Here is a 16,187-nt window from a genome sequence, read left to right on the forward strand (position 1 = left end):
ATTTTCCCTCCATTTTTCCATAATGTATTTCAACTAAACTTGACCTATCAATATCTCAAAAAAGTCAAACTTTTCAAATACTTCGAAAGTAATTTCTTGAGGTTATGAGGTATAAATACTTGGGATTGTGCAAAAAATGTCTGTGTATTTTTTCTTCATGTGCCACACCTTATACACATTTTGCCTGATTCTTAGATGGAGAAGTACTTAATCCATGTTCTTAAATAATGTTTATACTCGGCGTCACATAAATAACATACTGTTAAAATTTGAATAAAAATATTTTCTACGACTTTATTGAGACCTACCGTCGTTTAAATTGTCTTAAATGACTTGCTCATTCGTTTAGCCAAACGGCTTCTCCCTAAACATTGAATCGTTAAATTCCGGTCAGATTTTAATTCTAGGTGCCAATATTTACATTGTAAAAAGTCGGCCATGTTTACAGTGATCGGGTTGCTAGGAGATGTTGTTTACGTTTAAATGGTTTGTCCAAAAACCGAAGAACCCAGAATGCATTTCGGCGTTATTTCGGATATCTCGGATTTATTTTACGCGAACAACGTACAATACCGAGAAGTTAATCAAGCAGACGATTGTCACCGGAGTTCGACGGGAACTTACGAACTTCGTTTGTAAACAAATCGTCCCGTAGAAACCAACATGGCGGATATTAGTATGGGATTTTCCCGTAAGGATTTGTTACGCATGATTTAAGCTAAAAGCGACTTATTCAGGGAGAAGCCGTTTGGCTAAACGAATGAGCAAGTCATTTCAGACAATTTAAACGACGGTAGGTGTCAATAAAGTCGTAGAAAATATTTTTATTCAAATTTTAACAGTATGTTATTTATGTGACGCCGAGTATAGCGATAATAATTTAATGTTGAATGGCGTAAACAAGAGTAATCAAGGGAACCAAGATTTGAGCAGAAATCAACAGGATAGAATCTATGGATATAGGTCACACAAGGAAAACAACCACACAAAACAAAGAACATGAAATAACAAAAATAACATGTACAAAGAAACAAATGAAAATAAGCAACTCAAGAATCCACCAAAAACTGAGAGCATGGACCAGGTGCACTGGTAGAGTAAACATGCTCTGCTTTGCTAGAAACACCCTTCGAGTTGCTGATAAAATACAAAGTCTAGGGTAGACAAAAGGGAAAAGGAAAACTATGACACAGTGAACAAATCAGTTCCCATGGTACTGATGGATACACTGTAATAATCAACAAGTTCATAATGACAACCATAAAACTTCTGTAGTGATGACTTTTAACCTTGTAGAAACATAACCTTGTTCAGAAGACTAATTAAAAGAAGTTGAGCATGGTACAAAAAGTCTGTATGTTACCTTCTGTACTACCTGTCAGTTATGCCAGGCTGGTTATGAAACAGACATTAATACCTACCAAATCTACCATGTTAGCTGACTGCAAACCAAAGTTAACCATTTCTTTATGTGATAGGTTCAGTCTTGAATACTGTAAATATCAAATGCAAACAATTTTAAAGTATTTTAGTTAATGATGGTATATGTGTTTTTTCTACTATTAAAATTTAAAATCATAATGTTATTTAAATCCACAGCACTTTTCACAAAAAATTGTAAGAGTAAAATTAGTTGTAAGTTGTGACGTCACAATACTTTGACTTATTATGACATCATAACTTACGACTAATTTTACACTTATGACTTTTTGTGGAAAGGACTACTGAGGTTTAAGTGAACTACTGTAAATACATAAGTTACTGCATGCAATAAATATAGCACATTCCCATATTAGTTATATTAAAAATTTCCTTAAGCGAGTTTTAATTATTGAAATTTTCTTTCAGTCACATCTTTCATAATAATAAAATCCTTGCAATCATTTCTGAGTTTATAGGTTTATTGGTAATCTTATAGCAGTTGTCTTCAAAAAAAAAAAATTGAATATTTTCACAACTTTTAAACATCAGAAAAAGTAATTATGATGTATTAGACAACTGCAAGCCTCCAACATAAATATGCTATGTTCCACATTGGTATTTTGCAGATATATCATGCCTTCATTTATAAAAAAAAAGAACAAAAAAAAAAAACTTGTATAATGTACATTGGACATTACTGAAAAATCATCATGGAGCAGAGATGTCAACAGAAGCCATCAACTGGCAAAATTGGATGGCTACTTGCTCATCTTTTGACAACTACTCTATTTTAAAAAATGGATGAACTCTTGCAAAATTTTCATCAGTTTACCTGCTACTTTTTCGTTTTTTCCTGATACTTAAAATACTACTGACATCACTGTCAGGAGGGCAATTAAATTTATCCTTTTATCTACACAACCTTACCACTGAGTAATCTATGACCATTGCTAGTTTCAAATGTTTAGCTGTCTTGTCTGGATCATTTCTATAGGCCTAGAAAAAAAATTAGAACACATTGATGCATAGACTAACAAAAAGCTGCAGATTCTTCTATAAAATAAGCATCTTTAGTGGTACTGATGATATCATCCTTCTTATTGATGTGAGGGAGTGTGCTGATGAAATGATCTGTTCAATTTGACCTTGCTTTTTACCTAAGATATTATCAAAGCTGACATTTTTTTCATCCCGTTGGATTGGGGTTGTTGTCTCTTGACATATTCCCCATATCCATTCTCATTGTACTTCAATGAATGAAGCAGTCAGGTAGAAAATACTTCATCATAGTGATTCCAAAGTTTTGTCAGACCAAAGGTAATGTCCAGTAAAATTCTGTTTGTCTGATAATAATAATAATTTTATAATAAACAAATTTTATATGGCATTTATCATGATTACTTGTCAAATGTCCAGTAAAAGCAAGAATTCCTTTGCAATCACTACTGAGATATGGGAACATGAAGTTATTGTTACATTTCAATTCCACACACAACTGGGTAGGGATCAGTAATTTCCAATGATAAAGGCTAAGAAAAAAGACCATGCCCTTTACTTAATGTGGAACAGAACAAGGAAGACTGTGCTACAAGTTTCCCCATAGACATATTTGTATGAGCATAACTCTGTTGCGTTTAATCAATTTTTTTTACAACACATTCCTTTAGGAAGACAGAAGCAGTTTGCACAATCACGTAGATATATTTGATGCTGTACAGATTTGTGGCAATTCTATGCAAGACCTTTTTTATCTGAACACTTAAATTCAATGCTTTCCTATACTGTAAAGTTATAACAAACCTTCTTAGCTTTCATTGCCTTGACCCTCCTGATGAACTCTCCACGATGTAGATCCTGGAAACTCCTCCACTGTCCAACATTGTTCCCTAAAAGGTTTCAACAACTTACATTACCTTATTGAGTAAATTGAATAGATGTTGTTTTCACTTTGTGTAAGACAAAAGTATGCAAATACAAAACAAGAACTGTGAAAGTACTATTGTTTGTGGAGTACCAAATTTCATGGTTTTCATGAGTAGGCAAAACCAAGTAATTTGGTTCCTAAAGAAAAGGAGATTCTCAATGATGTGTATACTGAAAACATCAAAACCATGAATTAAAGAACCCATGAATTTGTGTATCTCCCCTAATCTACAAAAATTAGTATCCTCAAATTAAGTACTTTAACACACGTCATAGTAATTCAATCATTCAGGCAAAAATACAAAAACCTTGATTCTTTTCCTCTTCCTTTAAGTTTCAAGTTGGGAAATATAATCATTTTTTTTTGGTTTAATGATACTCTCTGTTGAAACTGTTAACTTACAAATATAGGTAGCACTTACGATAGTCAACAGTTTCTACGGAGCCTATCCTTTTACAAAAAAATCTTTTTGTTAAAAAACTGCTCTCAGCGCATCAATAATATAAATGTAAGTTTAATATTGACACATAAATAAAACTTGAGACTACTTTGCCTTAAAAAAATACCGGGGAAGTTTTATCTTCTGAGAATATTCTTGTGTAAATCATTATTTTGTTTAATACTATAATTGTTGACCAATATTTGAAGTCCTAATTTCTTACAACTCTATGTTTACTTACCACAAGTCTCAGTATTGGAGGTAGAAGCTTTAAATACAACATGAGGATGATGTATCTACAAACATATGGTATTTTTAGTAAAATACTTTTTATGCATTCACTGTGATATTTGTTTTTAAATTAAATCACAATTACAATTGTCTGTATTTTGTATGTGGTCATTATCTCAAAGAAGCATACCTTTCAAGACAAGGACAAAAAATGAAAGTGCTTAACTTAACCTCTACCCATTTTTTACACAACGCAATAAATTTATCTTTTGGGAGTTTTTTTTTTCTCCAAAATTCAAGGGATTTTTTTATCTTATTTTAATTTATTTTTTGTCATTGATGTTCTGGCCATTTAATCAGTCTTGCTCTTGGTAAAAAAAAAAAGTTCAAGATAGTCCTGTCTTCTACTTTAGATCTACATTTTTACTACGAGACCAAAATTAAAAATTACATTTGTTTCCCTTCACCCTACCTACCCATAAAAATTGGCCACAACCAAATAATTTTATTGCCATTCTCTAGACAAAAATTAAAAAAAATTTTCACTTCATTGATCACTGTTTTCACAGAATCATACGAAATCTGCAGAAAAAAAAACAATTTTCCCTACCTACCTATCTGAAGCCAGGAGCTAGGGTCCGGTAAAGGGAAATAAGCTTTATTTTAATTGTGGCTTGAATACATATAATTGAGATTTGGTGGTTATGATGATGTTTCCTCTAACATCCCTTCATCTCCACCTATCAGGGGCTGTATTACATAAGTTTTGTTATTTATGTTTGTGTTTCCTCTTACTTACCCCTTCATCTCCACCTATCAGGGGCTGTATTACATAGGTTTTGTTGTGTAAATTGATAACTCCTCTGAAACAAAGAAAAATACATTTTAGATGTTGACACAGAATAAGCACGTTTTCTTTTTCTGTCCATTGTTCAAGTAATACTATAAATGAAAACACAATGGACTCAGGATTCTTAACCCAGTTTGATACCAGTAACTTGTTTACCAAAAGTGGTAGACTGAAACTAACAAGGACATGGAAAAAGCGGGAGGCCAAAAAAAGACCTGGTGTAGGGGACTCGCACAGAAACTTTATCAAATTGATAAAAGACCTGGAAGGAAGCGAAATGAATAGCAACAGACATGAAAAGATGGATAGAAACTATAGTTGTTCTTTTCCCCAACCGGACTCGTTCATCAAGGTTGTCTCAAATATTTATAAGAGTAATTAACATATCCCTACAATAACAAATGCATGATTTTGTATAAATAAATCAAGTGGAATACAAAAAAAAAATTAATCTATACATTCATCTGTATTTGCACCATTACATCAGAATGTATTCTCTAGCATAAATAATGCTTGTATTTCTTTTCTTAACGTCAATACAGTTTCTTATTTCTTGCACTTAATAACACTCCATTTGCTGACTTCACTATTCACCAATATAATACCGTACCATGCAATTTGTACTTCAATACATTATTTATTCAATATCTACTTCCATGAATACCATAATGATGAAGAAACAGATTTTTATGAAATCATCAAATTCTTTTTTTTTTTTCTTTTTTTTTTTTCTTTTTTTTTTTTTTTCATGTATACATTAATATATCTGTATGAATAATAATTCGATCAACAAATTCAATAAGGAAGATCTATGTTAATTTAACTGACTTTTTATCATATTTTTATTATTATGAACGAAGATAACAGGTCATTTACTGTGATATAGATGTAAACAGATGTGAATTAAGTAGAAATAGTCATTGCAATATGACACACTGAAGGGGAATTAGAGAATGATATTGGAGCAAAGTATATAATGAAAACATACACAATTCAACCTATCTAATACAACATACATGTATCTTTGGACTAGATATTTAAAACAGAGAAGATAGGCTGTTGGAATATACAGGTTAAAGTAAAAATACTGTGGGCAATCTCACAAATAATATATCCCCCCACTTCAAACGGAGTAAAATGTGAATTCCTTAAGTTGGATTATCTTCCTTTTGAGTCCTAGCTCCAACAATGATTATATTCCTTCATGTACAATAGCATGATGATATGATACCAAATCATCCTATAAAATTTTATCAATATTCCTTAAGCCCAATAAAAGGAGTTGTGGCTACAAGAAATGTTATCAAATAATTAATGGACAGACAGACAGACAGACAGACAGACAGACAAGGTATATAACCATAAAGTTTGTTTTCTGGAAGTACAATGTATAATAAAATGAAGCATCACATGTCATTGGGGCCAATACATATTTTATTTACATGGCTTTGCAATAAATCATAGTAAATAACAGTTTTTAATTGTATTAAAATGGAAAACAAATAGTAGCTAAGTTGTACCAACTTAATTATGGGCTTGCCTTTATATTTGTGGATTCAATTCCTTTCTACCTTGGCATAATGGTTTTAATTGGAAAATATAGTCCAGTGCATGGTTAAATGTGTGCCACTTTACATCATCCAAAAGTCATCTATAAATTTATTCTAGATCCCTTTAATATAAGATAATATAGGTTGCATTGTATTTTGATCAGTCTAGCCTTACTCCCTGTTCTGGTGACACAAACCAATACAATCATACAAAAGAGCTGAATCTCAATGGAATTCTATGCAGTCATAACCAAACAATACCATCACATAAAAAGTCTGTCTCCATGCAGTAAACAGACCAATATCATCAAATGTTGCTGTTTATATGCAGTGTGGAAGAGTGAGTATGGCATCTTATTTTATATGAAATAGATACATGTACTATTGTGTCATGTATGGTAAGTCATTATAAATAGGAGAGACAACTACAGTCAAACCTTATGTGTCCTTCCAAGGGAGAGCAAAATCATGGTCACATAATACAGGAGGTCTTTTTACATAGAATGCACTACATAAGGATATTTAAATAATAGCATTGTTTAAAGCATTTTAAGACAGATTATACCTCAATACAGGTGATGCCTAAGACAGCTTATACCTCAATACAGGAGATGGTTAAGACAGCTTATACCTCAATACAGGAGGTGGTTAAGACAGGTTATACCTCAATACAGGTGGTGACTAAGAATAAACCTGAATACAGGTGGTGGTAAAGACAATTTATGCCTCAATACAGGTGGTCATAGACACAGGTTAGACCTGAACACAGATGGTGACTAAGAGACAGGTGATAGCTCAATACACTGGTTTGGTGGCTAAGACAGGTTATACCTGAATACAGGTGGTGACTAAGACAGGTTATACCTGAACACAGGTGATGGATAAGACAAGTTATACCTCCATACACTGGTGTGGTGGCTAAGACAAGTAAGACCAACAACAAAAGTCAGCTTAAAAAAAGATTCAAGAATACTCAGAGTTAAGTCGCATTTGCCAGGTTTAGTGCAGAAAAAACAACTAATCAATTACAACTTGAGAAGTAGGCAGCCTGTAGTGCTTCAATAAGAATGTGACACAACCTTAATGAAGCAAGGTGCAAAAACAATCAGCCATGTTCAAAATTTGTCAGACTCCCACAAAAATGAAAGCACATAAAAATTTAAGATCATCATCCAGTTGTTGTTAAACTGAGTAAAGACACATGGATAAAAGCTTCATACAAAAACTACTGTCTGGCATTTAGGGCATCAAAGGTTATGAATTTTATACTGCTGATGCTTAAATCTCTTCTGGTGGATAGGGACAGAATCACCATTACATTACCACATACTTGCAGCAACAGAAGCTTATGCTATTATATCAAAGGAAAGAACTGTATCTTGAACTATCAAGACACAAAATTTGAATATCAGCCAATTTCTGAGGTAATTTCTTCACATTCTGCAAAATTTAGCTTAAAAACATGAGCATTACAGTACCAGTAGAGAGCTTTAAGTAATCTATAAAAAAACAGATGAAAAATCATAGGAAACTTATTTGATTAAAAATCAAAATATTTATAACTTAACATCTGTTTCTGAATAAAAACTGATAAAACTTCTTTTTAATTTCTGTTCTTAGGTTGGAAAATTTTCAAATACTTTTAGGTGTGGTAAAGCCTCATTATTTTCAACCCTTTATCCATATTCTTTTTACAACCTTTGCTTAGAATTTTGGTTTACAAATTCTGACAACTATTTTAATGGGATAAACTCATCCTCTGTTAATATGTTCATAAAACCTTCCAAGTCAAACAAGCTCAGTCTTTCCAAAGGTTCGTTGGACTATCAGATATCACTGGTAAAAATGTGACAGGACCGGTAAAAAAATCCAGAAGCACCAAACCAGAACTCCGGAAAATTTCCAATATTATTCATTCTTGATTCAGGTCAAAATGGACAGTAAAACTTGGTTAGGTCCTGAAAATAGTATGTCATCACAGGACCGAATGTCCTGAAAAAAAAAACTGAACCTTTGAAAAGACTGCAAGCTAATGAAATCTTATACAATTTACCGGTAAGTACCAATCCATATAAAATTCAGACACTAAAAATAGAAGAGGGGATTCTCGGTGTAGAAAAACTTACTAAACAAGTGATGTGGTCTTGGTCTACATGGACCATATTTTTACATAAATATAGTCATTTCTGTATACATAAATGTAATTTGGAGAAAAATATACATTAATCTCCCATTTAAACTAACCAAATAAAAAACCATAACTTTTAAAATGTTCCAAATTTATGTACATTCTATGTAATTTCTACATTAAAAATATGTTTAAGTGGTCTGTAACCATTTTCGTATGAGAAATAAACATGAATTTCATTGGTTTGGACCAACATGTACAACTTTCTGTCTGATATTTTTTTTGGTATGGACAGCTACTAAAATATGTATCTACCTCTGTATTTCTTCGAAAAGGTGTGACACTGATCTGAAGAACAAAATGACATACTTTGTGTTACAAGTATAAGCTCCACCATGACATGACCTTATTTTCATAGCTCAATTAAACCTGAACTCAAACAGTGATAAACAAAGTACATGTAACATATGTACTGACTGAAAATCATACATACCCCTTTCTGACTGAGTGGTTCTATAAATAGGGCCCTAGAAGGTACTACTACTGCACTTGTCATAAGACAAAACAAAGTGACAGGACAGAAAATCCTTCATACCCCTCTCTGACTGAGTGGTTCTATAAATAGGGCCCTAGAAGGTACTAGTACTGCACTTGTCATAAGACAAACAGAGCGACAGACAGAAAAACCTACATGCCCCTCTATGAGAGGTCATGGCTTGACAGTATTCAAGTTGGGCTACCAAACTTTTGGATAAAATTTAGTTGAACATATAGAAAATATTAAAAAATAATTTAATTTGGGCTACCTATTTATATTTCTTAATCTTTACCCCTGCAGTAGGTTAAAATAATTACATTCACACATTACAGTTGGCAACAAAACCACTGGGCAGCAATTACAACAACAAAACAGAAACAACTAATTATCTTGTTTCATCTGTTTAGATTCTAAGAAAGTAAACTTGAATGAACCTCTACCACAATGACAACAAACAATATACTGTAGCCTAATCTTTACAGATGCCAAACATATCATTGTAGTTTATATGTAAAACATCCTTTTGATCTGCTCCATATGTGCATGGATGAAAAGATAACTTCTCTGAGCCTCTGATCAATAAATTTCATCTGCATTACATTACTGAAAGAATTCCTTTAGTTTCAACCCAAGAGCTCAAGTAAAGAGTCACTTGCTCTTAGAAATAAAATTCTTTTTTTACATTACAGATATATTGAATAATACATGTATGTATTCATTTTTTTCTATGGTCAAAATACAGTGATGAAGGTACTTATGATGACTGAGAGGGTTTTACAAGGCAAATGGAGTTATGGAGATCAAGGATTGAAGAATTAAATCTTATTATTAAAAAAAGGCTAAGAAACCAATTTCCCAATTTTATAGTAAAAGTGAATCATGTTGCATGCATGTTTCCCAGAGTTCATTACTTTGACCTAAATGGGTTCAATCAGAATGAAAACTAATTTTATGAGATTCTGTATTTTTTTGCAATTTATTATTTCCTGCCTGCCTTCACATCACACCAACACAATCATTTTATTGCCACCAATTTCTTGAAGGAAATCAATTAGTGAGGTAATAACCTCATCTTTCTCAGGGCAGTATATCAAAGGTAATTAAAACATGGCAACTATTATGCAAAAAAATCTATTCAGCTTGGTAGAACTCTGTTCTTAAATTTGTGAGATTGCACTTAAATAAGTAAGAATTTATAAACATCAACACTAATTATTAACTACTGGTACCGGGTATATTCATCTTGTTAAAAAGCACAATGAACTTTAAAGACATGAAACATTATATTCTCAGCTTCATTTATAGGATAATTGTTACAACAGAGAGAAAAGTCAAAATAATGTTCATGAGTGTTGATGAACACAATCCTTTCCTTCAAAATTCTCAATGACCAGCCCGAATAATAGAGGACTGTACAGGATTCAACTAGCCCGAAACAAGAAATGTACACTTCATTTCACTAGCCCAAATCATTTTTACTGACCGGGCTTCGAGCTAGTGGCTAAAGGCGAGCACGGTAACACCAAGAATTACCAGTAAATAGAACTTGTTTTGTGCACAAGCTAAAATCTTTAAGCATTAATCATATTCTGGCTATTCCCAATGACCAGTTGGTTATCTTATTTATTATGTACGAAGTACATGTTGATTTTCTCTTGAATCTGTTAATAGGCTCATTGATATTCCATATCATCAGCAGCATTAACTACAGTAAAAGTCACAAGACATGTTGGTTTGGAAAAAATATGAGAGTGCAAATACAGAACTTATTTCACATGTGAATTATAAAAGTTTATTATACAGGGAATATTCTTTGATATCAATGCTATCGGATAGCAATTAAAATAACAGATATTGACAGATTAGGCCACTTCCTACCTGTAGGTACAAGAACACAATTGATTCCCCTTGATTTTCATTGTATACGAAAATAGTTCCAACTTTGTTGTACGTACCTTCCACATTTTTTCATATTTTTACTAGAAACTTATTTGCTGAAGTTTTGCCTCAAATTGGTAGAAAATAGGTTACAATTATATGGGATTTTTTTTCATTAATCAATTCTGACTAAAAGTTGTGATTTGGTTCAGTGGAGGAAGGTTAAAATTTAGGACTTTCAACTCAGTTCATTTGCCATATTTACCCCATCTCCGGTTCACATGTATTAATTTCAGAAAATGATGGTAAAATTTTCTACAATTTATATATAAAATCCTGTTTTTACATATCTTTAGGCCAGAAAAGTTTTATTCAGTTTGCACCAGTGGAATTTTTTAATCTGCTCAAATGTGTATATTGAAATGCACTTGAAAATTAATTGTGGTCTCATGCCTGCACAAAGATTTTCAGCATATATTTTTTTAAATATTTGAATGTAAGGAACCATTTGAATCTATAGAATGACCTGCCTATTTCAGCAGAAAATCACAGCAGAATTCCTATACATGCAATCATCAGCATCAATGTAAATATTGACTGAACTGTGATAGCATTAGCTAACACTGAACTCAATAAATCAGAATGTAGGCTCGAACAATATATGCTATAAATGTTAAATAGCAATTGATTCCTAATGAGTTTTCATTATCTGATTTGCTCCAGGAAAAGTTGAGTTATCAGATACAAAACAAAGCATTCTTTAATAGATCTGCAATGATTATGATAAAAACTTTATGCCCAGTTATTAACCAAATCTTAGATCTTCAGAGATGATATGAATAATAATTGCATAATTTTCTAAATGTTGAATTCTACAAATGTGAAAGTTAATAATTCAGGATACAAACTTCTTTTATTCAAACAAATCTTGCACAATTCTTCACAAATATTTTTTCTTATAGAGAATCATGGAATCTGGAGGTTCAGGACGTAGGTAAATTAAATTTCAATAGTGCTGCATCAGAAATTGAGGGTCCCAGACATTGGATCAGTGCTAAACTGGGCAGTATGAAATAACCAACAACTTCAGAAAATAACAGGTTTACATAACTTTACTATAAAAATCCATTGTTATGACATAATATCAGCAACATTATCTGGGTAAATGATACACAAGATAATATTGGCAGAGTCAAAATTTGGCATTATTTGAAAAATTGATTCTTCACAGACCAAAATGACCACACTGGTACATGTATGTTATACAAATGTATATGAACTACTGTACACCACCAAAATGACAACACCGGTACATGTATGTTATACAAATGTACATGTACTACTGTACATCACCAAATTGGGAATGTAAGTAAACTTATAGGCAAAGGTTAGCCAAATTTTTCATATAATTTCTTTAAAGAAAGAAAAAAATAAAGCAGTATCACACTTTCTAAAAAAGTTCAACATACAGTTATAAAATGCAACAAATTCTTTTGATTAAGTATGATTAAGACAAATTCAAACATTTTTTTAATTTTATCTGATCAGCCACAGGTAAAGTTTAACAGAGAATAAAACATTTGCATGACTTAAAGCAACAATACTAAGTATGCTAAACTGATTTTCCATGATAATTCCAGTGATTAGAATCTGTTTGAAGAATTATCAATAGGACACAATTATAATTTTACTGAAATCACATGTATGAAGGTCCTTGATGACATAATGTCTGAAGTTCACATTCATTACCCATGAATGCACTTTCATGCACATAATGGGAACAGATTGCACTTAGATTTGGTTTAAATTATGTGGTGTAAATACTGTTTGTCTACATTTTTTGGGGTTTTTTTTTCAGTTCATAGTTTTAAAAAACAAGTACAGTTAATGTACAGACCCTAAGAGCATATCAATGACAAGTGTTTTACTAGTAGCTATAAGAAGGTCATATTTGCATCTTGAGCAATCACTAAATCTGCAAGGATCACTAGATGACAAATATTTTCCTGCACTTAAAAAAATAATTTTTATTTTGAACCAAAAAATCTGTTAACAATATTCATGAAATAACTGGAAAGTACCATGTTTAAAGCAGCATGGGTTGTTATTATCAAGTCAATATTGTTTTACAGCATAATTTTGTGATAAGATGACATAATTTACAAATATTCTTAATATTCTACTGCTAAAACAACATGCAAATGTATGAGCATCAATCAAACACCAGATAATGGAATTTAAACAATACTACTAAAACAGCATTTTAACATTATAAACTATATAGTACAATAAGAAAAAACAGTTATTACAGATTATTACTACAGCAGAACTAGACACCAATTTTCTGGGTTTTTTTTGGTTTTATATTTTTCAAAGGGATACATGTACCGGTAAGTATCTTTGTCTACTAGATTTAGAAACAGAACTACCAGTAGTAAACTCTTTTCATTTACTTTCCCAGTGTAAATGTACATTTGCATGCTTAATGTTTCATTTACACAATTTCTATCACTTGTAATATCTTAAGGTAAATGTCTTACATGGAATATCTTGCAAATTAGCATAAATACATGTACTGGTACATGTACTGGTACATGTACTTAAATGAGCAAATAATGGTTGATATTCATCTAAGAATAATTTTGAGAATTTTTTTACACACACATGTATATAAATGTAACAACTGTAAATCCCAAATTATTAACATTTATTCTTAAATGCCCTTTTCATGAAATTTAGAAGATAATTACATATAGCATGAAAATATACACCCTTAGACCATCATAACAAACCAGAGTAAAGTTTGAAGTACATAGAACAAAGCATTAAAAGTTAAGGTGTCATATGCTTACAACGGATGGACAGACAATTGTAAGCCATCATACAACACAATCCATTCTTGATTTTATATAAAAATCAATAATTTTGAAGAATTTATTGGCATACATGTACACATATACAAGACTCCTTCAGTTGTAGCCAAATCTGTTCACATGTATTCTGTTCAGGACTCAAAAAACATTTCTAAAATTTTAATGTTTGTATATTTAATAACTTGTCATTTTGCCAAAGTAAAATGCTTTGTAACTGTTAAGTGGTTTGTAGGTACTGACATGATAGAAGGTTTTATCTTTGCAGATCAACCTTAGCATACTGATTCTGTATTTTTGGAAACTTTATGACAAATACAGCTTCTTGGCAAAAACAGTTTCTCCATCTAAGTTTGAGTCTGTAACTGGATAAAATGAACTCAGTTCCAAAGGAAAGTATGTTTTGATATAATCTCTGTCAAATGAAGTCAACATCTTCTGGGAGGCATATATACATTTATATATCAATCATTATCATATGAAAACAAATACTGAAAAACTGATTTCTGGTAATAAAAGGGACACATGAAAAAGATTTTTTTGTGTACATTATGAGAGTCAGACCCAAATGTCCATTTAAATACATATATCTCAAACATACTAAATGACAAGAAATGGTTAGTGAAACCCCCTTTTTTCAGCATTTTTAAATTTATATATTGCATTCCCAAGTGGCATATTTGAACTATCAGCCAAAAATTTCCATTCTAAAAAAAAAAAATTTCCCTATAAATAATTGACGGCAATTTCTGACACTTGAGGCTCCAATAATTGATTCCGCAAAACAACAGCTCTATATTGCTATCAATAATAAAATCTATTTGACAAATATCTCTACATTATGTCATGTTGCTGTAAGAAATCTTATAGAAAAGACAATAAGCTGATGTGCTGAAACACATGAAACCTGTCTCACATTTTTATGTGTTGAAAGTTCCAACACTTTTTACTGAGATAAAGGAAAATAGAGGAAAGTGTATTAAAGGAGCTTCCTTCCATGAAGACTAAAGTTGCTGCAAAATAAATTGTAACACGCCTCAGATCATAACCGAGTTCTCATACGACCCTAAGGGACACACAGCTGGATGCCAAATACATCCATTTAGTCATAGCAATACATGCATAATTTGGTATGAAGCACTGAGTGGAACAATACTATCTTTGTATCTAACTGTTTACAGATTGCAAGTCAAATTTTGCAAGACCAAAACAGGTTTTATCAGTAACGTCATGAGTCACTTAAGAATAGACCAAGAGTGCATAGGATGGATGTTTTACCTGATTCCATGACAAGTGGATACAGCAACACTAGACCAGTCATCTCTCTTTACTGTTCCTTGGTAGTAGCAGTGTTCTACAGTCTGTAGAGAGAGAAAAGAATACAAAATAGAACATTACAGGGTAATAAAAACTAGATTAACTATGAGGTTATGTTAATTAAAACATTACAAAACAATGCATGGTCCTATGGAAAATGTAACATTTCATAAAAAAGATTAAGTCATTCATGCTGTTTTCTTCAGACAGTCACAAGCATATATCACAAATCACTATCTTAATCACATATATTACATTACATTACATTGTATTACATTACAGCTAATCCTTCTATATCCCCATTCTGGTGGGTAAAACAAGTGTACAAGTAGTGGAGTGATTTCAATTTTTTTTTTAAATAAGACGTTCCCAGGAGACTGAATCGCTCACCTGATTAAAGTTTGTCTTCCAATGGCAATAAATTTAATAAGGATTTGTCCAACAATTTTGACTCAAGAAGTCTTGGGTAACTTATCATAAGGATCATTTCAGCAATTAAATGTTTCTTTCTATCTATTATAGTTTACAAAATATTGGCTGAAAACTGTAAAAAAAACAAATAAAAAATCATCATTTTCCATCTTTCAATAACTCTTACAAGGAGTCGCCCGACAACTTTAATCCCTAATGATTTTTGAAGGCCTTATGATAAGGGTCATTTCAGCAACTGAAAGAACTTGGCTAAACCTAACGGTTTTGGAGATATACGTGAAAAACTACAGTCTGACCCCTATGTTCTATATTTAGTAATGGTGGCCATGTTTTTCCACAGATCAAAAATCCCCACAGCAGTTCTATGAAGGACACCCTAAGGCACATTCATACCAAGTTTGGTTCCAATTGGTCAGGTAGTGTCAGAGGAGAAGAATTTTGAAAAATTGTTAATGACAACAATGGACACCAAGTGATGGCAATAGCTCACCTGACCTTTGGCCAGGAGAGCTAAAAAGGTTAATTAAATACCCAATTACGTGGTGTTTCTCCACATATTCCCCCTAAATGGATGATATACATGGTTATGGTCCCAAAATTTCACTATA

The 16,187-nt window shown here is 32.0% G+C and overlaps 1 protein-coding gene across 4 annotated transcripts in view; it reads right to left on the reverse strand.

Annotated features, from left to right (window-relative positions):
- LOC148603309 (disintegrin and metalloproteinase domain-containing protein 22-like) overlaps positions 1-16,187 on the reverse strand; it is a 48,641-nt gene that overhangs the window by 21,092 nt on the left and 11,362 nt on the right. For all 4 annotated transcript variants that reach the window (XM_088554068.1, XM_088554067.1, XM_088554066.1 and 1 more), the window contains exons 5-10: positions 15,109-15,191; positions 4,816-4,879; positions 4,027-4,081; positions 3,223-3,308; positions 2,350-2,418; positions 1,422-1,493 (exon numbers count right to left, since the gene is read on the reverse strand). In XM_088554068.1, coding sequence (XP_088410194.1) covers positions 1,422-1,493; positions 2,350-2,418; positions 3,223-3,308; positions 4,027-4,081; positions 4,816-4,879; positions 15,109-15,191 — 429 coding nt within the window. The remainder of the gene's footprint in view (positions 1-1,421; positions 1,494-2,349; positions 2,419-3,222; positions 3,309-4,026; positions 4,082-4,815; positions 4,880-15,108; positions 15,192-16,187) is intronic.

The sequence above is a fragment of the Perna viridis genome, chromosome 11 (genome assembly GCF_037379345.1).
Source record: "Perna viridis isolate PV_CMFRI_1.1 ecotype Kerala chromosome 11, ASM3737934v1, whole genome shotgun sequence".
In the NCBI taxonomy this organism is placed as follows: Eukaryota; Metazoa; Mollusca; class Bivalvia; order Mytilida; family Mytilidae; genus Perna; species Perna viridis.